The sequence below is a fragment of the Sceloporus occidentalis genome, unplaced genomic scaffold (assembly GCF_023333645.1).
Source record: "Sceloporus occidentalis isolate IW3139 unplaced genomic scaffold, rSceOcc1.0.p SCAF_3, whole genome shotgun sequence".
Classification (NCBI taxonomy): domain Eukaryota; kingdom Metazoa; phylum Chordata; class Lepidosauria; order Squamata; family Phrynosomatidae; genus Sceloporus; species Sceloporus occidentalis.
This window is the reverse complement of record NW_028316983.1, coordinates 54191437-54218888: the sequence shown is the minus strand read 5'-3', so window position 1 is coordinate 54218888 and position 27452 is coordinate 54191437. Positions and strand designations below refer to the sequence as shown.

At 41.5% G+C, this 27452-nt stretch overlaps 1 protein-coding gene across 2 annotated transcripts in view; it reads right to left on the bottom strand.

The window, feature by feature from the left end:
• The window catches only part of PLXNA2 (plexin A2), a 586503-nt gene that overhangs the window by 51345 nt on the left and 507706 nt on the right, over nucleotides 1-27452 (bottom strand). For both annotated transcript variants that reach the window (XM_089514441.1, XM_089514442.1), the window contains one exon: nucleotides 740-806. In XM_089514441.1, the coding sequence (XP_089370567.1) occupies nucleotides 740-806 (67 nt within the window). The remainder of the gene's footprint in view (nucleotides 1-739; nucleotides 807-27452) is intronic.

The window sequence follows — 27452 nt, the reverse complement described above, 5'->3', positions numbered from 1 at the left end:
AAATTTACTACTGTCTGAAATTTTAGATTTATAACGTAATCTAGAAGACCAAATGCTAATGGAATAATTGTTCAGTAATCTTAAATCATCCTAGTTCCTCATAAAGAAGTCCTGACAGAGTATTAATATTATTTTACAGAATTCTGACCACCACCATCAATAAGCCAGAATCCATGGCTGCAGAACAGTCAGGAGAGACTCACACTTCAAAATCTCAGACAGGCAAAAAATTAAAGCTGCATCTGTTCACGCTGTTGTGATCTGGCCTCTCTTCATACTCCCCTGGCCAGTAGTGTTCCTGCACTGGGTGGGACTTCTGTGGGTGGGGCTTCTTGGGACAGTGCAGAATCCCTCTTGCCTGCAGGTGCGAAGGAGTGGTGCCCATGGGGGGGAAGGAGAGGCAGATGCGTGCGGGGCACCAGGAGGTGCATGGGGGGAGGGAGAGATGAACGTGGCATGTGCATGGGACAAGGAGTGGTGCATGCACACCCAGACAGTGTGAGATAGTGCAGAAGGACCTGACTGGGTCTCACCCCACCCCCTTTCTGGAGTGCCACCTGGTGTGGTCTACACACTCCGTATCCCCCCAGTGACACTACTTCCCCTGGCTGATATTCCTTATCTGTTGATTTGGCTTGCAGCAGCAACTTAATAAGTCAAAATAGAGTTCAAACCAGAACCCAGGAACATGGAACAAAGGAAATGGGCTGAGGGATGAAGTAAGTGGTTGGCCCTTTACCTTTAGGAATTTATGGAGAAGAAAAGCAAACCAATTAGTCAGCATCTTCTCAGCCACTGATTCGGTCCTGCAAAGAGATTAAAATGTGTTTTAGAGATTAAGTCAGCATTAAGCATATCAGAGATTTACTCTCTCCTCAGTTTTCACTACAGATTAATAATAATAATAATTTGTTTTATTTATATACCGCTATTCCAAAGCTCATAGCGGTGAACAGCAAGTAAGCTAATTAGCAAGTAAGCTAAAAACAATGTGAACAAGGAGTAAAAATAGAGGTTTATTTCTGCAGCAGGAAAAGGTACATACGTTGTGAAGTCCAAGAACAACAAAAATAAAAGATGAGAGCAATTCTAAAATAATCATCCCACACTGACTAGTTTAATGTCTCTGTCTTGCATAAATTGATAAAAAATATCTGATTGCCAAGAGTTTGTACCTTTCACATTGGTTGTCAGGGCACAATGCAATGCTAAATAAGTATAACATGAAGAGAAGTAAGATGACATGGCATTCCATCATACTGAATGTTTGTGCATCTTTTGTCTTTTTATCAACCAAGAACAACAACAACAACAACAAAAATCAAACCACAGTTTGGCTTCTTGAGACAACCAACAAGAACTAGAGCAGCAGACAATGTACTAAGAGAACGCCATCTGTTTCACAAAAATAGTTTACACAAAAATAAATATATCCCCCACCAGGTAGAATCATAGAATCATAGAATTGGAAGAGACCTCAAGGCACAACCAGTCCATCCACCTGTCATGTAGGAACACATAATCAGAGGACCATCGACTGATGGCCATCCAGCCTCTGTTTGAAAACCTCGAAAGAAGGAGATTCTACTACATTCTGAGGGATTGTGTTCTACTGTCAAACAGCTCTTACTGTCAGAAAGTTCTTCCTAATATTGAGGCGGAATCTCTTTTCCTGTAGTTTGCACCCACTGCTCCATGTCCTAGTCTCTGGAGAAGCAGAAAACAAGCTTCCTCCATCCTCAATATGGCATCTGTTCAAATATGTAAACAAGGCTATCATATCACCTCTTAACCTTCTCTTCTCCAAGCTAAACCTACTTAGCTCCCTAAATTGCTTCTGACAGGGCATGGTTTCTAAACTTTCACCATTTTGGTCATCCTCCTTTGGACACACTCCAGCTTGTCAACATCCTATTTGAATTGTGGTGCCCAGAACTGGATGTGGTAATGTGAGGGCAAAACCAAATGTGAGCTACAATGGGAATCTTATTGCAAAACCTATAGCATATCTATAACATATGTGCTATTCCCTAGCAAGATGCACATTTCAGGCCAAAATCCAATCACTAATCACTGCCAAAATAGATCCACTACATCAGTAGCTGAACTGTACAGCAACACATAGTCCCTCTGCTTCAATAGCTTTTCTGTAGTTTGCACAGGATTGCACCATCAGTCAGTGAATCAGCTGGACATGCTTATATAGCATGTTCTTATATAAGCTAGTGCCTTGCTGCTGTCCAGAAGATAGCCTAGTTGGGTGTGCTACTACTGGCTCCTTGGATGGTTAGCTAATGTCTGAAAATCTGATAAAGCCCTGCATCATGTTATAAATAGGAAAATAGTATGTTTCCTGTTTCCAGCAGTTCCTCAAAATCTGCTGTGTGATCTCCAAGTTTCTCCCTCCTCCCCCCACTTTCCCCCTTTTCCCTCAGCTTACTTTAACTAATGCAAAATGAGTTCAAAGTGCAAAAGTAGTTTGCAATGTTAATTCAGTGTAAGCAGCAGACAGGAGGGGGCAGAATCTTACCCCTCCTGGTAGGCTCGAACAAAAGCAAGGTGTTGTAGCCTCTCCTTGCTTGTTTATCCTCATTGATAACTTCTGCCATATTCATCACACTCTAATGTTGCTTGGCCACATGTGCCCTGGTTTTTATCTATGAAATGATGGAGGGTATGTTATTTTGTGCGCATGGGAGCAGGGAAGCTTGCAGTTTTAATCTAATTTTAACTGGATGAGTGACAACATGTACATCTAATACCTGATATATAAAAAGTAAAGATAAAGGTAGTCCCTTGACATGAATGTCTAGTTGTAGCCAACTGTAGGGGGTGGTGGTCATCTCCGTTACTAAGCTGAAGAGCCATTGTTGTCGAGGACTGATCTGGTGGCCATGTGGCCAGCATGACTGCACCAAATGCTATTACCTTCCCACTGAGAAGTGGTACCTATTTATCTACTTGCAATTGCATGCTTTCAAACTGCTAGGTTGGCAGAAGCTGGGACTAGTGACAGGAGCTCATCCTGTCATGTGGCACCCAGGCCTCAAACTGCCAGCCTTCCAGTCTTCCAATTGTCAGAATTGGTGTCTTAACCGCTAAGCCACCACAACCCTACTGATATATACACAGTTCAATTTCTCTTACTAATATTTGGATATGGAAAAACTGTATACCAAAGAATGATAAGCCTCAGGGCATTTTGTGAATCTGGAATGATTTTTCTTAAGGGCTAATGCTTAAAATAGATGTGTCTGTGTGTATTCATTCACTATTCAGTATCAAAAATGATGCAAAGAATATTCATAATGGTTTTCTACTCTTGATGAGAAAGCACTTTTCCACACAATGAAGAAATGGTTAATCCCAAAAAGTGCTTCCAGAGTTCTAGTATTTTTTTTAAAAAAAATCTTATGTGCTGTAAACCGTACGGTTGGCACAAAATGCAATATTTTTTGTAGAGACAACAGCATGTTTTGTGCACAACATATTTTCATATAAACCGGAGTGTGTGTGTGTGTTACCAAACAAAATTTTCATAATAAATCCTGAAAAGTGAAAAATGTACCCAGAAGCAAGAAAACTTTTGAAATTTGGTGATGGAAAAAGAAAGCAATGATTAATATCCCTAGTAGCAAGCAGCAGCTATTATGTTCCAGGGGCTCAATCTACAGCAAGCCAGACTCAGATTTCTGTTCAGCTGAGTTGCCTTTGGACAAATTTTCTCAAGCTACCCTAACCTACAAGGGCTGCTGTAATGCTAAAATGCCACAATGAATTCCTTGGGAGACAAACAGAATATATCATCATAATAATTGTTAGGAAATGTCTATTTCCTGCCCTCTCAGAGTCTCTGAAAGTGTAGCTGCAATGTATTCTAAAAAGGACAAAATAGTTTTAATGCTATAGCTAGTGAATACTGGATGGACACACTCTTGATTTTTGATCAACTAGAATTAGGAAGTCAATCTGGTGCTTTTGGCCCCTGCCCTGCTCCTCCCACATTTTCAAGGAAAGAAGCAAATATGATTGTTCATGAACTGAAAGTAACAAAGCCCAGCTGACAGCCCATCACCAGCCCCTCTGAGGGGGGATGCTTGGTGGAGCTGTAACTCCCCACACGTGGTGCAAATTATACCCTGTGGTTCAGTAAATCACTGGAATTTGTGGCTGGTGGCAATCAAGGACAGCAGAGTGACAATGGTAGAGGAAATTACAGCTTTTCTCAAGGGCCACACCCAGAGCCAGCTCCCCCATTGTACCCAAGATTATCTCTAATTTAAATACAATGGTTCTTAATCATAGTTTTTAATGCCTGCTCTGCTGGATTGTTGATTTCTCCCTAAGAGGGACACAGCTTCATTCCCAGGAAGTGAGGAAGATTTTGAAAAATATATCAATGAAAGGCGTACAGCTCTTGTTCGTATTCAGTGCAGAGCAGCTGCAGCATTGAGCCAGCCAAAAACAAATGAACCTTTCACAAGGTCCACTGATGATATTCTCTATACTGTAACTTCTATAGACTTTCTCCCAAAGAAGACTGGTCAGCAGCAGTGCTTTCCCCATTTCTTTCTTCCACCACATTAGCCCATCCCGCACCCATACTGTTATGCATCATTCAGCTGCACACTGTTTTGAGATGCACATTGAAATGGTATGTTAGGACACATTTTTCTCAAATGACAAGAAAGGATGCAGTGATGTACTAGGAATCTTTTCTGTTAGATTAACTGGTCACCAGAGATCCAAACCACCAATCTCTTTTCCCAAGCTGATTTTATATAATTTACAATGATATATGCATTTTTTCCAAGCTGTTTCATGTAAAGTTCCTTGTTACATGGCTGAATATTTGAAGGAGACTATTTATTTAGAGAATATTTAGAAACGTGTCTTATTTATTTTAGAAAATGTTAACATGCTTTTAAAAATTGGGAAAGCAGTTTGCAAAAATAAAATACAGCACAATAAATTAGTAAAAGACAACAATAACATGGTAAAATAAATAATTTAAAATGACAGGGGGATGCTGGCAGTGCTATCAGATAGGGAAAGGTTTCATTAGACATGTTTTCACTTGCTGACTGAAGCATTTCACATTACGAGTCAGCCTGGAGACTTTCAGTCTACACAATTATAGTGTAGGTGTCTCTACTTTGGTATCTGCCTACCTATATCATAAGATTATTTTTAGGAGTCCTTTCATATTACAGTAACAGCACTATACGTCCTCTTTAACTGCCATGGCTGTGTCCTATAGAATCCTGGGGTTGTACTTTGGGGATGCACTAAAGCTATCTGGTGAAGATTCTAAATAACCTTCCCTACATAGCAAATCCCAGGATTCCACAGGATGAAATTGTGGCACTTAAGGTGGATTCATAGCACTATAATTGTGTACTGTAAAAGGACTCTTGGTCTTAAGAGGAAGATCATTCAACTGTATACATATCACAGTGGAGAAGGACCACTTCCACAACCAAACAAGCATCAAAAGGCCATGATACAACAATCAAGCCAAATTCACCATGATTGTAAAGAGTGTAAAAGTCAGATAGGTTTATAAAGTGAAAATACCTGGGATTTTATCAGATAAGGGAAATTGGAAGTATAATCCAATGGCAATCCGAACGCAATCATGGGGTTTCATGTTATTGCGTGATAGACTACCACATGCAATGTCGGACAATGGGAAGTCAGTCCGAATGCAATCATGGGGTTTCACGTTATTGTGTGATAGACTACCACATGCAATTTCGGGAAATGGCAAGCTATTTTCGGGCAATAGGAAGTCAGTTCAAACGCAATTTGAATTCACGTAAATTTGCTGAACTAGCGAATTCACATGAATGCGTTCTGGCCCCACTTTCTTTTCATTCGAAATTAAGAGAAATTCCTCCCGTGTGCTAAACTCCCTGGTTTCATACTGATTTGCTGATTTAGCAAGGAAAGTTCTGGTTAATTCTCTCTGCACTTTTTCAGCTGCTCTTAAGCTGCCTTTCTCCCAAATCCCCTTTCATCTTCTGTTTACTTAAATCAGTGCAAAGTGAGCTCAAACTGCAAAAGTAGTTTGTTCTCAATTAGCTTAGTTGTGGGAGAGGAAGGATGAAGGTGGAATCTTGCTCATCTCAATAGGCTCCAGCAAAACCAAACTGCTGCAGATTCTCCTAGGCCTGGTCCAGATGGGCCCTTTAGCATGTCCTGCTGACGTGTTAGGGTTGCCTTGGGGTGTCGCTTACAGACGCCCCGCAATCCTAGCACGTATTCCGTGTGTCAAAATGGCGGCACCCTGTACAGATGGGTGTCACCATTTTGACGTCATAATGGCACTGCGAGAAGAACCCACTTTTTGCGGGTTCTTTTTGCTCCGCGGGGAAGTCCTGCAGTCTGGAGGCTGCAGCTTCCCCGCGGAGCAAAACCAGGCACCGGCAGACCGCCCTTTTTGGGCAGTCTGTACCAGGCCCTAGTTTGCTGCAGACTCTCCTAGTTCTACCTCATCAATAACTTTTGACATCTTGACCACACTATGATCTTGTCTTGCCATGTGTCTTGGTTTTCATCTGTGATATCTTGAAGGTTATGTGATTCTTAATGAGCCACTGTGGTTTAGTGGTTTGAGCACTGGACTATGACTCTGGGGACCAGGGTTTAAATCCCTGCTCTTGGAACCTCAGTGGGTGACCTTGGTTGAGTAACAGTCTCTTAGCCTCAGAAGACAGCAAAGGCAATCCCTCCACTCCCCAAATGAAGCTTGCCTAGAAAACCCTGTGATAGATTTGCCTTAGGGTCACTGTAAGCCAGAAACTACCTGAAGGCATACAACAACATATGTGATTCCAAACTCTTTAGGACCTTGGAAATTAATAATAACATTAATAATAATAGTGAGGTCCTAAAGAGTTCAGAATAACATTTGGTGCTGTGTACCTTCATGATGTTTCTAATTTATAATGAATTTGAACATGGCTGATGGTGAATTAAGAACAGGGCTGGGCAAAACAAGGCTTGTTGGTTGCATTTCCTCTGGTCTGTTTCTATGGCCCCATTTTAGAAGATACTTATTATGAAATCACTGCCTTTGCTGGACAGTGAGGGGGTCTTAACCATTCCTTGAATTCCTCACTCATAACAATCAGTGTGTGTGTGTGTGTGTGCGCGTGTGTGTGTGTGTATTCTATTTATATATACAGTGATGTGTGTGTGTGTGTGGGGGGGGAAGGAACCACCCTACATCCAAGTGTAATTATCCTTCTATGATTCCTGCATTCATGGCTATAACTGTTGCATATTCTTGTATGATAGCATGCTTGATATGTATCTTCTCTGTTCACCCCTCTGTCCAGGACTGTCATAGCTACATGGATTATGCTGTAGGTTCTCTTTGCCAGCAACTACAGACCTGCAAAATAATTCCTATAGCTTTTCACTGCCACATGGGACAAACATTTGTAAAATTTATGGAACTGTGGACACAGAAGACTCTCTGAAATGAAGCAGCTCTTACTGAAAAGTTCCTTGTGTGAATACATCTTCCTCACTTCTTCTCTGTTTAAATCTATTTCTATCATCCAATCAACAAAGGAAGTAAAAAGCAACATAAAATTTAAGTAGTGATACATCATGAAAGAAGAACTAACAATTAAACATGCCCATAAAAGAAAGTTTATTTATCCAGAACCCTGGACAAGGGCTTTAAAAACACGTTAAGAAACAGCTGGACTCAACCTGCCAATGGTTTGATTCATGTAGGCCAAAATTAATTGATGTCTCGAGCCAGCGAGGATAAAACAATATGAAAGAGAATGAAAATTGGTTATCATCCGGGAAAGAATCAGGAACTGGTTGGATATGCAGGGGAGGGCTACCTCTGCATGTGCTCCCAGGCACTTGTGTTTAAAAAAAAAAGATAAAATATATCAGTATCTTTTCCTTCATAAGTTTTTTTTTAAATCAGGTGGAGCAAGAGAGAGTGGCAAAATGTCCATGAGCGTAAAAGATTCCTTTGTTCAATTTTACAAAGCCTTTTCAGGCTACTATTGGTTTCAAACACTGGCAAGAGATCCACATGATTTCACTTAATTTGGACCTAAGAAAAGTGCTAGCTGCCAAACACCTAAAAGCTCAGATCACTTCCAATCAAGTTTTCAAGTGTTCTTCAATAAATATTGATGTTTTCCTCACAGTCAACAGGAAGTAACCATGCAGGTATGTGACAGACTCCTAGCTGTTCATCTTTGCAGAACATGCTGTCATACTTGCTGACTCTGAACCATCAAAAAGGAATGTTTCTTTAAGTATTGCAAGTCTGCATACCTGCTATAACTGTAATGTGTGACTTGCTGAAAACTTGTTGATGATGAGCAAAGTTGAGCTCTGGAGCTGGGGTTTACACATTACAATACGTTAGACTGTGCAAGGAAAAAAGTGACAAGTTTTAAGTTTCAAGCTTTCTTGATCTCATCATATGACATAGTTATGGCTCATCCTTCTCTCCCTCCCAGTACTATTGACATAGATATGGTTCATCCTTCTCCCCCTCCCAGTACTATTGACATAGATAGGATTCATCCTTCTCCCCCTCCCAGTATACAGGATGTTGTCATTTTGTCCTTTCAAGTCATTTCTTGACTCTATGGTCAGGTTTATGGTGACCCTAAACTGACCCTGTCATGAAATTTTCTTAGTAAAATTTGTTCAAAGGGTATTTGCTATTGCTGCCTTCTGAGGCTGAGAAAGGGTAAGTGGGTAAAGTTACCTAGCAAGTTTTCATTGTCGAGCACTGATTTGAACCCTGATCTCCAAGAGTTGTAGTCCAAGATTCAAACCACAACACCACACTGGCTTTTCCAGTATACAGGAGTCCCCCCCCCCCATATTTTCTTATGTGGCACCTCCTTGCATTATGTTTGAATGTTGTCTGGCTGAGTTGTAAAGCTGGATGTAAATGGGTTGTTACTGAACATTCTTGGTAGCTGTGTCATGTCAGAATGTCTCACTGGCTGGACACATTGGTCCATTTACCTTAGTGAGGGACAAGATGTCACTGTAAACTCTTCTGCCTGAGCATGACCATGATTCAGTCTCTTGCACACAGCACACCATTTAATTTTGGGAAATAGCCCAAAGTACTAAAGCAGTTTTTTTTTAAAAAAATGCATGGCACTACCTGTTTACTCAGGCCTTTGGATTTTAACTGTCTGTTGTAGAAAGTCTTTTAATTGGAATGTGTTGTAATTTGCATTTGTATTATAATTATATTTCAACTGCTTTTGAAAGATTACTTTTTAATAATTTTTTAACACAAACAATCTAATTTTCAAACAAAATGATATACAATAAAGATAAAGAAACCTGAGTAAGGGGGGAGGGGGGGAGAAGAAGAAAAGAAAGAAAAGAAAGAGAAAATACAAGAGGGAGGGGGGAAAAGACATACAACTAATACATAGTAGGGCTTTCTCATATACACCCCATCCTGACTGTGATGAAATGAAAATAAAAAAGATTAAAAAATATTATTTTACCTTTACAGTTCCAACTAAATAATCCTACTAAAATTATTAATGGCCACAGATTATTGCATCATTGGATTTCTTATTGCTCCAAAAGTCCATAAACAGTTTCTAAATCTTTCAAAACTTCTTCAGTTGATTTATTCTTTAGAATGCACATTAAATTTGATCATTTGGGCTAACCCAGCAACCTTAACAATTCATTCTTCCATTGTCAGTGCTTCATTTTAACTGGCTTTTAAAATTATTTAAAATTAAATGTTTTAATATGATTTAACTGAAGTGTGAGCTGCTTGGGTCCCCTATTGGGAGGAGGACATTGTAAATAAATAAAGACATAAAATGCCTGCATTTCTGCTTTTGCATCCTACCCTAGACTCACTTCAGGAAACCACCTGAGCCTGCTTACCTACTTTATTTCCTTGCTTAAGACTTTCTCTGCTCCTGGGGATGTATGTGCTTTTGTGCCAGACTGGGTTTGGTCACCTTTCTGTCAGAACTCCTCCAAGTCCAACTATGTACATGTGGAGTTTGGATTTCTCCCCCAGATCAGTGGGTATGGGGCAAGGGTTAAGCAGATCCCTAAGCCAAGCTTCAGGGTTTCAACACACTATGCCTTCTGTTCTAGGTGGATGAACAGGCCTGAAAATGAGCAAAATCTGTATGGACTTGAGACATGGGAAGAAGCTTTACCATTGGTAGTGAACTCTCTTTCACTGCCTCTAAAAGAGAAGGAGGAGGAAAACAATAGCAATGTTAACTATTCTCAGAAGCTAATTTCCTTCGCCCCGGTTGTCATCCTGCCAGACTAATCAACATACTTTGGCTATTCTTTTTTTAAAAAAGTAAAATCTATCCTGCTTTTCAGCAGGATTGAAAGACATATTAAAGACCAATCTATTCAATATACTGTGGCTATTTTAAATAAAAAAAAATCCCCCAAAACTATCCTGCTTTTCAGCAGGATTTAAAGACATATTGGGCAGGTCCATGCAAGTGCAGGATTCAGCACACTGACTCTTTTTCCCATTTTGTATTCAGCATGAATTCTCTTGTCTTTTAGATTATAATTCTAAAAGCAGTGTCTGTCTTTACTTTAAATGTATAGTCTATGCAGCTTGGTCGTATTTAACTTTACTCAGAAGTAAATCCCTGCTGTGTCCAATGAGGCTTATTTAGTGAACATAGGGGCTCTACAAACTGGCATTTTGTGCTGGTGTAGCATCCACATGCTGGATGCCATAACTACACCCCATCACATCATGATGGCACGCGGCATCATGGCATGGCCCTGGCACTGCATCTAGAATGCGGCTGCTGTGGCACAAATCCAGCCATTAAAGGGGTGGCTGGATGCTGCCCATCTGTCCAGCCCCATAGTTTCAGTTGCATATGGGATAGCAATTTAGAAACTATCAATATTAGCAACCCACCAACCCATGAAATATATTTTGTGAATTAATGGAGCCTTTCTCGTACATCCCCTCCCCCACTCTGCAAAAGCAAACTGCTTTGGTAAAGAGTTTCTAAAACAGCATGTTTGTTGGGTGGGTGGGGGGAAGAGTGTCAACCATCCAAAATATAATAAACAGCCACCCTGAGTCCCAGTTCTGGGAAAAGAATGTGATACTACTACTAATAATAAATTTGATTGGGTAACACAAGCTTCTTGAGTAGGTTTAAGCTGATCTCTGAGGACAGGACTTCTGAACAGACAGATAGGCAGAGAAACATGTTTGTGCTTATTATCATCAATAACTTTTAAAAAGCACCACTCAAATTTGTGCTCTTTCTCTAGTTCAAGCACGGTATATATAACCATCATTCAACACAGCCCCATCCCTTTACACTCAGTTCTTGTGGCATGTTTTAATCCACTGTGTATCATTTTGCCACCCACATATCGTTGTGGTTAACTGTCTCTGAAATTGCGCCTGCATGGGAGGTCCCATAAGTCGCATCTTAACACTTGCCTGCCGCGTTCCCAAGGGACCTCTGCTATTCTTTCCTCTGCTAAAGAGGGCTTTCTGATCTGCAAAGATAGCTCCTTCACGACACAGCATTGAGCTCCACAGCAGGTATGCTTTTTGCTCCAGAGATGCTGAAAAGACTGCTATAGATTTGCCTCTAAAAATATTAAGTAAGCTCCCAAAGATTAAAGCAGCAGGGGACCATCCCCAGACTCAGTGAAAATCCTTTTCATATTGACCACATAATGAGGGCAAAGCACACTCCAGAGATGAGCCAACTTTCCAGAGAGAGAGAGAGAGAGAGAGAGAGGAACAGGAGGCCTGACGCCAGAAACCAAAGCCTTCTGGCTGGATAGATGCAAGGGGAATAAAACTAAGCCAAACAAAGGGGTTTAGGAGATCCCTGGAAAAAAACAATATGTATTTTATTAATTTTTCTTGGGGCTTGTCTGTAGCTCTGAACAGCCTGTCTGATTCTTGTTCTATTGAGAGCCATGGCAATTTCATTTAATATCAACTTTCCCCCAGATTCCCAAAAAGGAAAGTGTAAGATGAGAGACAGAAGGGAGGAAAGAGAGTGCCAACTAAAAAGCATTTCCATGTGAGATCTCAAAAATAAAATAAAATAATCTTTCTCTTTGTGGCTGCTCATTCATTATTAACTTAGAACAAAATGTTCCACCTCACAATATTTTGCATATTAAATAAAACTCAAGGAGTCTGCTGATCCACAGAGTTGGAACAGACCTTTATTTGTAGCTTTCTGTCTAAAATGTTTGATCTTCACACAGAGAATCAGGCTTTCAAGTTGTTTTGCTCTTCTCTCGGGTTCTCTCCTTGCGTCTTTGCCTTGCCTTATGAATAAATGCTACTTCTTATTAACCCTTCTAAGGCTACTACTGTGGTTTGATCACCCCACATAGTTCCCTCCTTTCAATTTCTGCAGCATAGCCAGTATCAGTAGTTCCTACTATCAGTAATAAGTAGTTACATGGGGAAGAGAGCAAGTGCTGCATTTTGGCAGCAGAGCACAGGATCAGAAGTGTAAAATGCAATATATTGTGCTCTGGAGTGCAGGGGAAGGAGGACTATAAGGAATGTACATTAATTTGAAAACGAGACCTTCAAGAATCACCTAGGGCTGGCGTATTGAGGAATCCGCTTTCTTCATGGACACTGAATTCTACATCAGATGAAACCCTAGCAATAGAACACTTTTCTAGCACAATGAAAATTATACTCTACTTGCATGCAAGACTGGAATCCACTGCAAAGGTCAAATGCCACATATTTGCCCCCAGGGAAGAAAATACCAAGTTCTTAATAACAAAGGTTCATATTAGAACCTTACATTCTTGGTGGTATTCTGGTTCTGCTGAATGCATGCAAAGCAAAAGAATGTACAATGATAACTTTCAGCACAAAACTACTTGAATCTAAGTTAAATTGCAGATCTCTATGTTATCACATGAACACCTCCAGTGCAAAACGGTGAGAATTGTAGACACACAACTTAAGATAAAGAAGATGGTTTTTTTAAAAAAATTATTATTTGGACTTTTGTCTGGTCCTTTATTTTTGGACTATTAAATCTTATAAGATATATTTTTAAAACTGAAACTTGCATAGCAAAAGGAAATAGATGAGAAATTGGAGGGATTGGGGCCTAAGAAATGCATTGTGTAGGCTTGACCTCCTGTCTCTCAATCTGTTTTCAAATGAAAACAGATGTCTGAGGACTAGCAGAGGGGTTTAAAACTCAACTGAGACCCTGGTTTCCTGATATTAACTTCTTGCTCAATCTTTTTAAATGTTAGAGGTTTCACACATATCTTAAGAGGAAACTGCACACTGTGATAAACTATGAAAGACTTGCATTACATTTGCTCACCAATGACATTTAGTATAATTTACCTGTGTCCTGACATAGGGTGTGAGGGTTCTCTGGGTCCCCCTCCCTTCTCTTGCCTGAGCTGGATGGGACCCCATGAGATCACTTTATATCTAAAGAACTTGCCCCCCCCCCCCGATGATTGGACTCCTCCCTCTTTAGCAATGGACTGGGTTGTTGCTGGAGATTCCCAGGCACTTTCATTGAAGAGATGCTTCCCTCTCTCTTTCCACTTTTGGAGAAGAACTAGATCTTGCCGTGCTAAGGCACGTGAACGAGGCCGTGTGAGAGTAACAGAGTACTTTTAAAGAAAAGCTTTATTCTAGATAAGGAAGTTCTACAGCAAAAGGATGTTGTTCTTCATGAAGAACAATCTTGTTCTTCAGGCACAGATAGAAATTGCAAGTTACAGAATAGAATAGATACTTTCAGCCAAATCAAGAAAAGAATCAAAATATCCTAACACAGCTGGCTAGTACATTCCCTTAATCTTATTCATGGAACTGTTGGGATTTGTAGTCATTGATGCTCATAGGATATCTGGGAGCCAGGACACCATTTTCCGGCTTCCAGTTCTCCATGGTCTGTTTTGGGAGGGCCCGAGACAAAGAGCCCTTCGGCTCTTTATAACCTTTGCTCAGAATGATCTTGAAGGTTCATGCTTCTACCCAACAGCTCTTCTCATTGGAAAACTGCTATCTTATCAACTCTAAAATGTCCTTCCACATTTAGCCCTTTGTTATCAGAGAAGACAACTCCTAATATCTTGCATCTTGCATTTTGATACTCCAGCACCATATTTTTACATATCACCAGCAGAGAAGCAAACATACATAATGGAGCAATACTGAGTGGCAGTTGTATCATAATTATTAGTTTTTGACAACTTTCTTATACACCACATCACCTATTCCTAGCACTGGTTACATCAGGAGGGCTAAACTGCTTATAGCAGCTTTTTCAAAGGTGGTATTTTACACCTAATATTTTTTATGTAAATGAACAACAAATACCAACTACAGTACACAATATATGTTTGCTATCCATGCAAACAATTCTGACCATCATAGACCACAGAAGGGTATTTCTTTGTTAGGTTGAGGACTATTGCTCTGTCCCAATATAGCAGTTCTTATTTGAGCTGCAGTAGTTCTGTTCTCTATAGTATAAATCTGAGTTTGGTTTCCTAGTATCTGACTCAGCCACAAAAAAGGCTGTCAAGAATCACCCCCCCCCCCCTTTGCTGTACACATTCTCAGGCCAGCAAAACATCTGCTTCTGGCTTAATTCCTCTCTCCTTTCAGCTCAAAGACGCCTTCCCAGATCATAACTGGATTCACTAAAAATTCTGGGTTTGGCAAAGAAAAGTAAAATAAAATATGTCATGTACACTTAAAGCAAGAAAGAGAAAACAAGAACAGCACTACAGCTTGCCACACACAGCTTCTGTGGGTCCCCCCCACCCGCGCTTTTGCCTCTTGCTCCCTCTTTCTAGGAATCAGGCTGTGGTACTGCCAGAGTAGCTCTGATGTGGTGCACTGGATTATGCAGAAAATCGAGTGCTGCTGCTGCTGGTAAAACACAGGGAAATAGTAAGATCATGTTTTCTATGTTCCTTTCTCTGGCCCTGCAGACATTAGTTTCAAACTGTGACATGAGATCCTTTTTGGCAGCCTAAATAAAATAAAATAAAATAAAATAAAATAATTGTACATAATAACAGAGTAATTGGATTTTGGGGCGGAGTTTGTGCCTCTAAGAAAATTACCAGATATATACCAGTTTCATGCCAAGTTTATTGCCTGTTCCTATTTAGACAATCATCTGCCTAGATAGGTAATTAGGTGGGAATGAACAATAAGAAGACTTGGGCTTGAATACTTTTCCTACCTTCTTATCTCTGTTTGCATGCAAGAGTGAAAGTGAAAGTGTCCTGTCATATAAAAAATCCACTGATATGTTTATTGGCCAACCAAAATGCACAATATACATGTTCCAAGCTTTCTAAGCTTCATGTATATTGTGCATTTTGGTTGGCTAATAAAGGTATCACTGTTTGGTGGATTTTTGATTGGATTTGCTAAATGGCCAACACGACTACCCCTGGATGTCTCCTGTCATACACAGAGTAGCATCATCCTCTCATATGCAGAGCTGATGTACCTAACCATGATACAGGTTATGTCTCTACAACCTAGTGCCTTCTATATATTTTGGATTAATGAAACCATGTCAGCATCTGCCTGCAAGTCTAATGGTTAAGAAATTATTGGGATGGTAGCCCAAAACATCGTAGCAGTTTGGGAAAAGCTGGCTTAGGTAATAGTTTTTAAAAGGCCACTGAGAGTCTAGATAAGCTAAAAACAATGGGAGTTTCTAACAATGACCTCAGTGAATTGCTATCTGGATATCTTAGTTACTAAAGTTTAGAATAAAGTGAACCCCAAATATTTTAATGAGTTGGCTGCTACTCATCATCATCCCTTGACTTTTTGATCTGGTGTTTCAGACATTCTGTATTGTTGAATGTTCTTCATAACACTTTTATTATGGTGAGCCAGCCCATTATACCTTATACTGGAGTATAATCATATTATATTCATATCGAAGTAGGTTTCTGAATAGAAACAGTTCATTTTTCAGGGAGGTTTAAAAATGATGTTGCTGTCTTCAATTGAATCATTTAGAACATTCTTAATCTACAATTAAAAAAAACCACTTATGTAAACTGGCCTTTGGTAACCATGAGCAGAGAGCAAAAGAGATAATGACTTCCCTCACATACAGAGCAATTGCAGACAGAATCATTCAATTCCAGATGCATAGATTCCCACATCTATAGGAAATTCGTCCTGTAAAACTTGCAACATCAATCACAGTTACCTATAGATGGATAACATTATTGGAGTTATGCACTAGGTACAGCAGGAGTGGGAATTATTTCTCAGTTACAGGAGCCACTGAGGATCAAACAAAATTCTTTGAGCTTGTCTAGTTATATACCAACGTCAAGCACTAACACAGTCTAGTATTGTGCTCTACCACTAAAAATTAAACCTGCCTGATTGTTTATGCTATTTCATCTCTTTATTGTTTGAGCAGGAAGCTTGCAGTGCCAGAGAAAGGAACACAAGAAAACAGATTTTAAATACCCAAAGTTATGTGTGCTGGTCCATACATTTATTTCTGCTCTGTGTCATTTCAGGAACCTGTGTGTTTTGCCCAAGGCGAGAGAGAGATCTGAGCAGTGGCCAGCCGTTATGTATTCAGAATGCATGCTATGTGTAACTTAACACATTCAACACCAGCCAATGGCCAATTCATTCAGTTTTTAAATCTGTGATGAGGTGGAGTTGCATCTCCACTGAACCTGATACCAGTTTAGTTGCCGTGGCTCCATCCTATGAAATCCTGAGGTTTGAAGCACAATTTCTGCAAAGCACAATTTCTGCTGGAGAGTTCTAGCCAGTCATCTGAATGACAACGCTTTAGCTCTCTGGCAGAGAATTCTAAACACTTAACCAAACTGAACATTCCAGGATTCTACAGGATGAAGTTATGGTAATTAAAGTGGTACATAACTGCTATAACTGTGTAGTGTGGGTACCACCCTGGTCATGGCTTATTTTTCTTCCTCAACTATATCTTTAAATGCTACCTAGCCTAGAGAATGGAAAAGCTTGCAGAGTTTTGTAATATTTTAGATAGTTTTAATAAAAATACTGCCTAGAGACAGAAAGAAATCAAGCATCTTGAAATATGATTATCCAAGTCAAAGACACAGAAGGAACCTGAGCTTCAGGGATTGATCTAAAACTGTCTCACTTTGCTGACTTTGGCATTTAAAATCCAAACAAATGTGAATTCAAGGGCTTCCATATTCTGCTTTGAAATGGATGGATGGTATTAGGAATGGTTTTACTGAAAAACTGAAACAACTACTGTTAAGGCAACCAGTCTGCACTGCAGCAAGAGCACAGGTCACTTGCTCTTAAAATTAATGTCACTCCTTTTAAAACAATTATGCCATGTGGATATAGTGGCTGGAATTCTAAAGCCTACATCCAGTTCTTTGTTCCAACTAATATCATGCTCCAGCTTGGTATATTGAATCAATTGGAATTTGGTAAATCAACACTTACATTGATTCAATTGTTGTATTCAAGGTAGGGATTAACAAGTAGCTTTGGACCAAAATATATAACACCCAAGTTACTCTGTTTGGGTTCTTGCATAATGTATAGTTCTTTGGGAACATCAGAACAGAATTTGCTTTGCACTCATTTTGTGTATCCATTACAGGCCATTTACACTTCGATTAATGGTCTGTTTTTGTCTCCTATGCATTCACATACAGTTGAGTGAACAGAAAATGGCAGAAGGACATAGAGCAGGAGTAATGCCAGGGTGGAACTTCCTAACTTGACTACACTGGTATCTTTTTTCTCAGGGACTATCTTTACAATATTAGTTTTAGTATAAAGTACAAAATCTTATTGAAGAAGCACTTGTGTAAAGCACAGTATAAAGTATCCATATCTCCAAAAGGAAAGCTAAACAGAATGTAGTCTCCGATTTAAATTCTGATGCACAGCTTTTTTTGTAATATGCACAATACTTATCTTTAAAACTGCTGTTCAGATCTGCATAGTCTAACTGAAAAAATAATATTCTCCAATCTTACCCAAATTCTGGTTGTTCAAAGTTGTATCTGTAGTCCACAAATCAACAGTTCTTTGGCAATGTAGCAACACTGCAAAGATTAGGAAGGGGGATAGAACTGACCTTTCCTCATTTAGGGATTTTTGCATTTGTCATGATACTGGGTAAACATAACTTAAAGGATTCCTATTTGAGGAAAATATGAAGGGCAACATGCCTCTTAGAAATCTTGCTGTCTTAGAGCAGTTGCCATGGAGAAAATGGAAATATATTCATCGAAGGCCCTTTTAACTCTGTGAAAGCTCTCTTGTACTAAACTATATTAATATATTATTGCATAATATTATTAAATGGCATAAAACAAAGCTTGTTTTTGAAGCTGTTATATGTGGATAGATTGATATAAGATGATTGCTGAAGGGGAAAATTAGCCATGTGCTACAGTTCTATGTTAAGCAGGCCAAGGAAACATAATACCAGCTAGCTTTGTCATAATGTCTATGTTCCTTCAGAGATTCAGCTAAATTTGGTGCATTGAATCCCTGACCTGTCTGTCCCCTCAGATTAATCTTCTCTCTGTGTCTAACTTCCTGTATACTTGCCCTCCATCTTGTTTCTTTCCTTTTGACACTTACTCCCTCACCAGTCCAAAAGAAGATGAAATTGGTTGGAGAAAGGTGGAGACGGCAGTACAAGGCAGAATATGATTAAATATCTGACACCCTAGGCTCTGTATAACTTCATGACACCAGTGAGAATGATGGTTCTGTAGTGATTGCAGACCATGGAAATAAAGTCCTGTATATTCGAAAGCACAGAGCTCATTGAGTTAAGTCTGACTGCCCCCCTTCGCAAATATATCATTAACCTCTTTAAAGCTCAGCAGCTGGTGCACTACAATGTCCTGGTTGTACCTTACAAGGCTGGTGGTAAAGCAAAATACCATTCCACATCAGGGGCTGTGATCAGATAATTTATTTCTCTTTTCTGACTCCAGTAACATGAATTTAATTCTATCATATCATTTCATGGGTGGCTGTGCAAGGCCTTAAATTGGATAGAAGAGAATGTCTGCCTACAGCAATCCTCTGTCATGACATAGGAAGCTGCCTTATACTGAGTGTTCCATCTAGGCCTGCATTGTGAACACTGACTGGCAGGATTGTCAGCTTTCAGACAGGATTCCTTCCTGGATACACTAGCATTCCCTGGTAGCCTCCAGCCCCATAATAATGTGGTCCAACTTTCTCCATTTCCAAAATTAAAGGAGATCAGGTGTGCTTGGGGTGATATGGTGGTTTCACATTATTTATTTAAATATTTCTACCCACCCTATATCAAAACAAACAAACAAACAAACAAAAAACCTCAGAGCAGCTTAAAATAACATTTAAAAAACAGGTTAAGCAATTTAAAACAATAAAAAAATTCAAGTAATTAAAAATGTATTAAACATTTAAACATAACTGTCATCCTTCAGCTTGGGAGGGAGAGAATAGGCTGGCCCAGCTCCATCAAGGGCTAGCCTGAAGATAGAAGCTCCTCCCTACATAACTGTCATCCTTTGGCCTGGGAGGGAGAGAATAGGCTGGCCCAGCTCCACCAGGGCTAGCCTGAAGAAAGAGACTCCTCCCTCCATAACTTTCATCTTCTGGCCTATGAGGGAGTTGACTAGGCAGGCCCACCTCCACCAAGGGCTAGCCTGAAGAAGAAGAGCCCTCCCTCCGGTCCATCTGCCTTGGTCCAGGCCTCTGAGGGAGAGAAGAATGCTGGACCTGATCCCCTCCCCCCCCCTCACCATTCCCTTCTCCTTTTGTGTCATGTCTTTTAGATTGTAAGCCTGAGGGCAGGGAACCGTCTATTATCCCCTCTGTTGTAAACCGCTCGGATTCCCAATGATTGGGCGGTATATAAATAAATCCTATTATTATTATTATTATTATTATTATTATTAGTTTAAAACATTTTAAAAGATTTAAACATTTTCAAAACTATTTACATCAGTTTTGAGATGAACAGACATGTTTCTCTTGGCATCTAAATGAAATGAGTGTTGATGCCAATGAGGACTCCGAGGAGAGGGCATGCTACAATTGCAATATCACATCTGAGAAGGGCCAAAATTAACATCCAACACAATGCATTGATCTCCCTACATATTGATCTCACTGTGGGACAAAAGGTGGGCTCCCTCAGTAGACCTCAATCCTCAGGCTGCCTCAGTTTTCAGGGTCCCAAAATGTTTAGGGCTTTGTGTCATCACAAGGACCTTGATTTCAGGCCGGAAGGGCACTGATATCTGGTTGAATTCTCTTAAGACTGGCTGCTTATATGGCATTCCAGTCAGTTGACTGCTGCATTTTACACTGCCTATAGCTTCTGAATCGTCTTCAAAAGCAGTGCCACATAGAATGCATTTGTTGTTGTGTGCCTTCAAATCATTTTTTACTCATGGTGACCATAAGGCAATCCTATTATAAGGTTTTCTTGGCAAGATTTATTCAGAGGGAGTTAGCCTGTGCCTTTTCCTGAGACTGAGAGCATGTGACTTTTCTAAGGTCATCCATTTCCATGGCTGATTGGAGATTTCAACCCTTGTCTACAGTCATAATCCAATACTGAATTTACTACATTATGGTGGGTCTATTAGAGTGCATTACAGTAGTCTAATTGGGAACTCTGGTGCTTCATGGAATGCAACCTTATAGCAGTTAAAATAGAACCATAGTGCTATAATTGTGTGCATGGATGACTGAGGCTAGGTTATCTCTGTCCAGGAAAAGCTGTAGCTGGTGCACCAGGCAAAGCTGGCACAAGACACTCTGAGCCACAGAGTCCTCTTGAGCCTCCACTGACAGGGTAAGAGTACTCCCAAGCTACACACCTGCTCCTGCAGGGTGGGTGTAATTCCATCCAGGACAGGGTGCTTATCTAATTCCTGGACTTGAGATGGACTTAAGAATCAGTAGTCCACAGAGGCTCCATCTTATCAGGCTCTCAGCCACCCCATCACAACATCCAAGAACTAGTCCAGCACCTGCACAAGGAAAAATAGCATACTGATGACACTCCACCCTAAATCTACTTATGACCTCACCCAGCAGCTTCATATAGATGTTGAACATCTTGCAGGATAAATTCAGAGATGTAGGAGCTGTTCTTACAGCCCCGAAGGGGTGGTATGGAGCCGCCCCTGTTTCAGCCAGATCGGGGCTGCAGCAACTGCACGCTGCACTTCCAAGGAGCAGAAAGAAGCCGCAAAAAGCAGGTCCTTTTTGCTCCCTGGAAAGGGCGCCATAACTACATTGCTGTGGCTTGGCAGCACTCCTTTGGTGCTGCATCATATGGACACAGTGCCAGAGGAGTGCCATGACATTGTGCACTGTATGGAGCAGCAGCTGTGTGGTGCTCTGGGGGGCAGAGTTGGGGCATGTGTCATGTGGACGCAACACCTCGACTCTGACTCCAGGCCAGCCTTAATGGCCGGTCTGAACCAGGCTATAGCTATGTTAGTCTAGAATATCAGTATGCAGAGGGATCTTGTAGCACCTTTGAGACTAACTGTGTGAAATAAGTTGTACCATAAGCTTTTGTAGACTTTATCCCCATTCAGACAGGGCAAAACAAAACTGCTTTGGGTCACTTTGGAGGTATGCTGTTTAAATGACTGGAGTGCAGCTTTGGCGCGGCTTCCAGATGCATGCAACACTTAAACAGCATACCTCCAAAGTGACCCGAAGCAGCTTTATTTTGGCCTGTCTGTATGGGCCCTTTGCTTACTTCCTCAGTGCATGGAATGAATTGGTGCCCAAGAAAGACTGGATGGATAATATGGAATCCTGTGGCACTCCACAGCTTCATAACCATGCAGCTGAACAGGTATCCCCAATATTCTGGAACTGAACCTCTAGACAAGAGTAGAAATGCTGAAGGACAGTGTCTTCTACTCCAATCCCACAAAATTGGTCCAGTAAGATATCATGGTAAAAAGCCCCTGAAAGATCCAGGAAGATCAACAGGGTGGAGGCCATCAATCAGATCAACTAAGGTCATTCCAGGACATATCCTGGCCTGAAACTAGACTGAAGTAAATCCAGATAATTTGCTTCCTCCAAGAATGTGTGAAGTTGCCCAGCCACCACACACTAAAGCATCTATATGACTATATTGTTTAGAGAAGCATTCCCAGAGGCGAGCCCCTCTCTGACCCAGGAAGCCTCCTTTTAACCATCCATTAAGAAGCCAAGCCCTTCCTTCAGTCCATCTGCCTTGGTCCAGGCCTCGGAGGTGGAGAAGATCTGCTGGACCTGATCCTATTCCCCACCACCACTCCCTTCTCCTTTTGTGTCATGTCTTTTTAGATTGTAAGCCTGAGGGCAGGGAACTGTCTGACTAAAAGATTGTATGTACAGCGCTGTGTAAATTTACAGCGCTTTATAAATAAAGGTTAATAATAATAATAATCTTGTCCCAGAAAGGGATATTTCTAATGAGTCTGTAGTTCTGATAAATCTCTGGATCCATTGAGGTCTTCTTCAGGAACAGGTCTACTATTGCCTTCTTCAAGGTGTACCTCTGATGTAATAATGTATTTATTTATTAGAGTACTTATGCCCCACCCTTCAGCCCTAAAGGCTATCAGAGTGGCTTACAATTATTATTTTTAATTAGACAGTTGCCTGCCCTCAAGCTTACAATCTAAAATAAGGCATTTACCGCCCCATGGACCTATCCGGTCAAACCATCTCTGTTAGAATTTAACAGTCAAGACATGTACAGGTCAAGCTGACATGTGGTGGGCCAAAGTGCTGGGTCTTCTCCATATTATGAAGCCTCAGCAGGAGCCAGAGCAGGCAGCCCTTAAAAGCTGTCCTCCAAACCACCTGAACTCCAAAGCATCGGAGGAGGAGCCAGAGCAGGCAGCCCTTAAAAGCTGTCCTCCAAACCACCTGAACTCCAAAGCATCGGAGGAGGAGCCAGAGCAGGCAGCCCTTAAAAGCTGTCCTCCAAACCACCAGCACCCCAAAGCAGCAGAGGAGGCAACCCTTAAATCCATCTCTCCCCCTGCCAGAGGCCAGAGGACACTGGCCAGGAATGCTTCCCTTCTCCCATCTAACGGCTCCTGAGGCGAGTGAGCATGATGGGAACTGTTGGGCGTGGCTGGGGGCGCCATCTTCTTAAGGACGCTCCAGCCCCACCCACCCCCTGACCATCTCTCCCTCCACCAGAGGTCAGAGGATGCCTGTTAGGGAAGCTATCCTCTTTTCACCATCTCTGGCTTACCAACAGTACGACGGAGATGTTAAATTAAGATCTTTTTTCACTTTTATAAGACAGTTATTAGTAGGGCTACTATTGTCTTTTTCTGTCTTATTTTTAGATAGATCTATGGCAGGGCTCTCTGAGGTAATTAGATATGATCAAGATGGAATTAATTTAGACGGAGAACTGGGGGAGGCAGGATATACTGATTATGGAGCAGCTATAAAAGTAGTGAGGGGGAATGGGAGATATGGCTCGAACAGGGTGAAATGTCATTACAGAGGAAGGAGAGATCGGTGTTTATTATCCATCTCCCCTTCCATTCACCCTGTTATCCCAATACAGCTGGAGAGCACTCCAGTCCAACCACGGAATCTTACTCTGCTCTTGTACAATGCCAGGTCAGTCAAAAACAAGACCCAGAAAATGTACGATCTCTTAGAGAATGAAAAGGCTGACCTGGCTTGTTTTATAGAGACCTGGCTGGGTGATGATCGCTCATCTGTCTGGGCTCGGACTTTACCAGCCGGGTACTTTGTCAATTAGCAGGTAAGATGGCGTGGGTGAGGGGGAGAGTGGCCTTGGTCCACAAAGATAATCTTGCCTTGACCAGGATACCTCTCCGTGAGATGACCCACATCGAGTGTATTTACCTTGGCCTTAAGACTAGGGAAAGTTTGGGGATTCTGTTGGTCTACCGTCTACCCTGTTGCCTAACAGACTCCCTAGCCGAGCTGACACAACTGGTCTCTGAGCTGCTGCTGGAGTTGCCTAGGCTTCTGGTCCTGGGCGGCCTCAACACCCCCTTCAAGACCGGTTTGACAAATCTTTCAGGTGCAGCTTGGGAGTTCTTGGTTACCATGACAAACATGGGCCTTTCCCAGATAGTCTCTGAGCCCATGCATTGTGCAGATCATACCCTCGATGCGGTCTTCTGTACGGAGCAGGCACATCCATGGGTGGAGGTAGTTAACATCTCCGCATTGTCATGGATGGATCATTTCCTGGTGAAGGTTGGGCTGAAGACCACTATTCCACCCATCTGGGGTGGAGGACCTATTCGTATGGTCTGCCCTCAAAGGCTGATGGAACCCACTAGGTTCCAAGAGGCCCTGGAGGGTTCAATGGCTGGCACTGTGGGCGATATTGTTGAAGCCCTGGTTAATACTTGGAACAATGACCTCACCAGGGCTATAGACACTATCGCCCCCAAGCATCCTTTCCAGCCTGCTTCTAATCGTAACCCCTAGTATACCAAAGATTTTAGGAGAATGAAGCGGGTTGGACAACGACTTGAGCATGACTAGCAAAGATCTCGACTCATATCTGACAGGACACATCATAGGATTTATCTTAAATCCTATGGTGTGGCAATAGATGCAGCGAAGAAGTCTTTCTATTCTGGATCTATTGCATCTGTGAAGTCTCGTCCGGCAGAGCTATTCAGGGTGGTTAGGGATTTAACTCAGTTACCCCCACTCTGAATCTTTTGTTAGAACCTAGAACAGCCTGCTGTGATGCTTTTAATAGTCACTTCGCAGACAAAATCTCTCAGATAAGAGCCGACTTGGATGCCGGCTTTAAAACTGAATCATTAGGAGAGGTATCCAGCACCTCCGCCTATACTGTTATTCTGGATCAGTTTAAATTGGTTATTAGCGAGGATGTGGAAAAGCTTCTTGGTTGTGTGAAAAAGACAACTTGCTCTCTCAATTCTTGCCCATCTTGGCTGGCCATCTGGGGGAGGGGGTGACACATAATCAATGCATCTTTTAGGGAAGGCTACCTCCCACCCTGCCTTAAGGAGGCAGTGGTTAAACCATTTTAAAAGAAGCCTTCCCTTAATCCCCTTGACAGAAACAACTAAAGGCCTGTTTCATCGTTACCATTTTTAGGCAAGGTAATTGAGAGGGCAGTCGTCATTCAACTCCAAGCAGTCTTGGAAGAAACAGATTTTCTAGATCCATTTCAAACCGGTTTTAGGGTGGGCTACAGAGTTGAGACGGCCTTGGTCGCCTTAGTCGATGATCTCCATCTGGGCATCGACAGGGGAAGTGTGACCCAGTTGGTGCTCTTGGACCTCTCAGTGGCCTTCAATACCTTTGACCACAGTAACCTTCTGGAATGCCTGAGAGAGTTGGGAATCGGAGGATCTGCTTTGCAGTGGTTCTGATCCTACTTCTTGGGCAGATTCCAGATGGTGTTGCTTCTGGACAGTTATTTGACCAAGAGGGAGCTTGGGTCAACCGTCCCTCAAGGTGCGATTCTGTCTACAATGCTGTTTAACATTTACATGAAGCCGCTGGGTGAGATCATCCAGAGACATGGGGTGGGGTATTATCAGTACGCTGATGACACCCAGATATATTTCTCTATGTCGCAGACTGACACAGTGACTAAGGATGGCATCTCTCCTCTGAATGCCTGTTTTAATGCAGTAATGGACTGGATGAGGAAAACCAAACTCAAGTTGAATCCAGGTAAGACAGAGATACTTGTAATAGGAACTACCAATCCAGGAATGGAGTTATGCCAGCCAGTTCTGGACGGGGTCTCACTTCCCCTGAAGGACTCTGTTCGCAGTCTGGGGGTGCTCCTAAACTCATCTCTCCATCTGATGGCTCAGGTGGATGTGACGGTCAGGAGCACTTGCTATCAGCTTCGGCTGATATGCCAGCTGCGTCCCTTCCTGGAGCGGGAAGACCTTGAAACATTGGTACATGCGCTTGTAACCTCTCAGCTCGACTTCTGTGACGTGCTCTACTTGGGGCTACCTTTGTGTCAAGTTTGGAAACTTCCATTGGTACAGAATATGGCAGCCAAGCTGGTTACTGGCATACCTAAATCTGCCCACATCACACCTGTTTTAAAATCCCTTCACCGGCTGCCTATTAGCTTCTGGGCAAGATACAAAGTGTTGGTTTTTAACCTTTAAGGCCCTACATGGCCTGGGTCCTGACTTCTTGTGGGAGCGCCTTCTCCCATATCATCCTCCTCGCACTCTCTGCTCAGCTGGGAAGAATCTGCTTCAATCAACCAAAGAGGGCTAGACTCTCTGCAATGACCCAGCGTTCCTTTTCGGCAGCTGCTCCTAGACTCTGAATGACCTGCCAGACGAGATCCATCAGATTACCAACTTGGAAATCTTTAAGAAGGCTAGTAAGATGGATCTCTTCCGGCAGGCCTTTCCAGACTAAAGAATCCTTGCTGACCTGCCTCCCCCCTCCTTTTTCTCCCATTATCCCCCATCTTTATCTTTATTCTACCCAGACCCCACTTGAAACTCTTATTTCATTTTAATTGTAATTGTGTATTAATGTTTTTAACTTCTTTTCTTGGCTTAATCTCCTTTTAGCATTTATTTATGTTTTTATGACTGGGGGGAGGGATGGGATCTTGGAATTTTTAATGTATTCTCTTTTAACTGTATTTTGCTTTACTGTTGTAATCCGTTTGGATTCCCAGAGATTAAGCAGAATATAAATAAATATTATTATTGTTATTGTTATTAAAACTGATCCCTCGAAAATTGGACAGCTCCCTCAGCTCTGTAATAAGTGTGGTGTCAGGTTCTGAATGAATGTGAGGAACTCCTTCCTCAAAGTATCAAGCAGGTTTTTCACAGTAGGTAGCTATGGGTTCCGTATTTGGTCTCTGGGTATATATCCAAAAGAACCCTCACCACTTGAAATAACCCTACTGGGAGAGATTGAGGATGCAATTCTAGTTGTGTGATATGTTTTTTTTTTTTTTTTTTTTTTGGCCTGCCACACTGCTAGTAGACTAATATTTCCTGTTCTTTCTGCTTTAACAGAGACGACAACACATTCATAGCATTTGCTATCTTCTTATCAGGAAAAACAAACAAACCTGGGTGTGGATTTAAGTAAGACTTTGGAGAAAGCCAACATTATCAAGAATGATGATTCCCTAAAGGGAAACTAGCAGTGAGTTTGAAACTCCCCTGCTCAGTATGTTCAGAGAGAAAGTAGGGAAATTTTCCGGCAGAAACATAGTATGCCAATGCAGACACTGCACCTTTTGCCACATACAGTTTACAATTCGCAGTATTTCAATTTACCTTTTTCAATAATTTGGACAAAAAGGGAATCTGCCCTAAGGCCTCTTTCATGTTACACAATTATAGCACTATGGTTC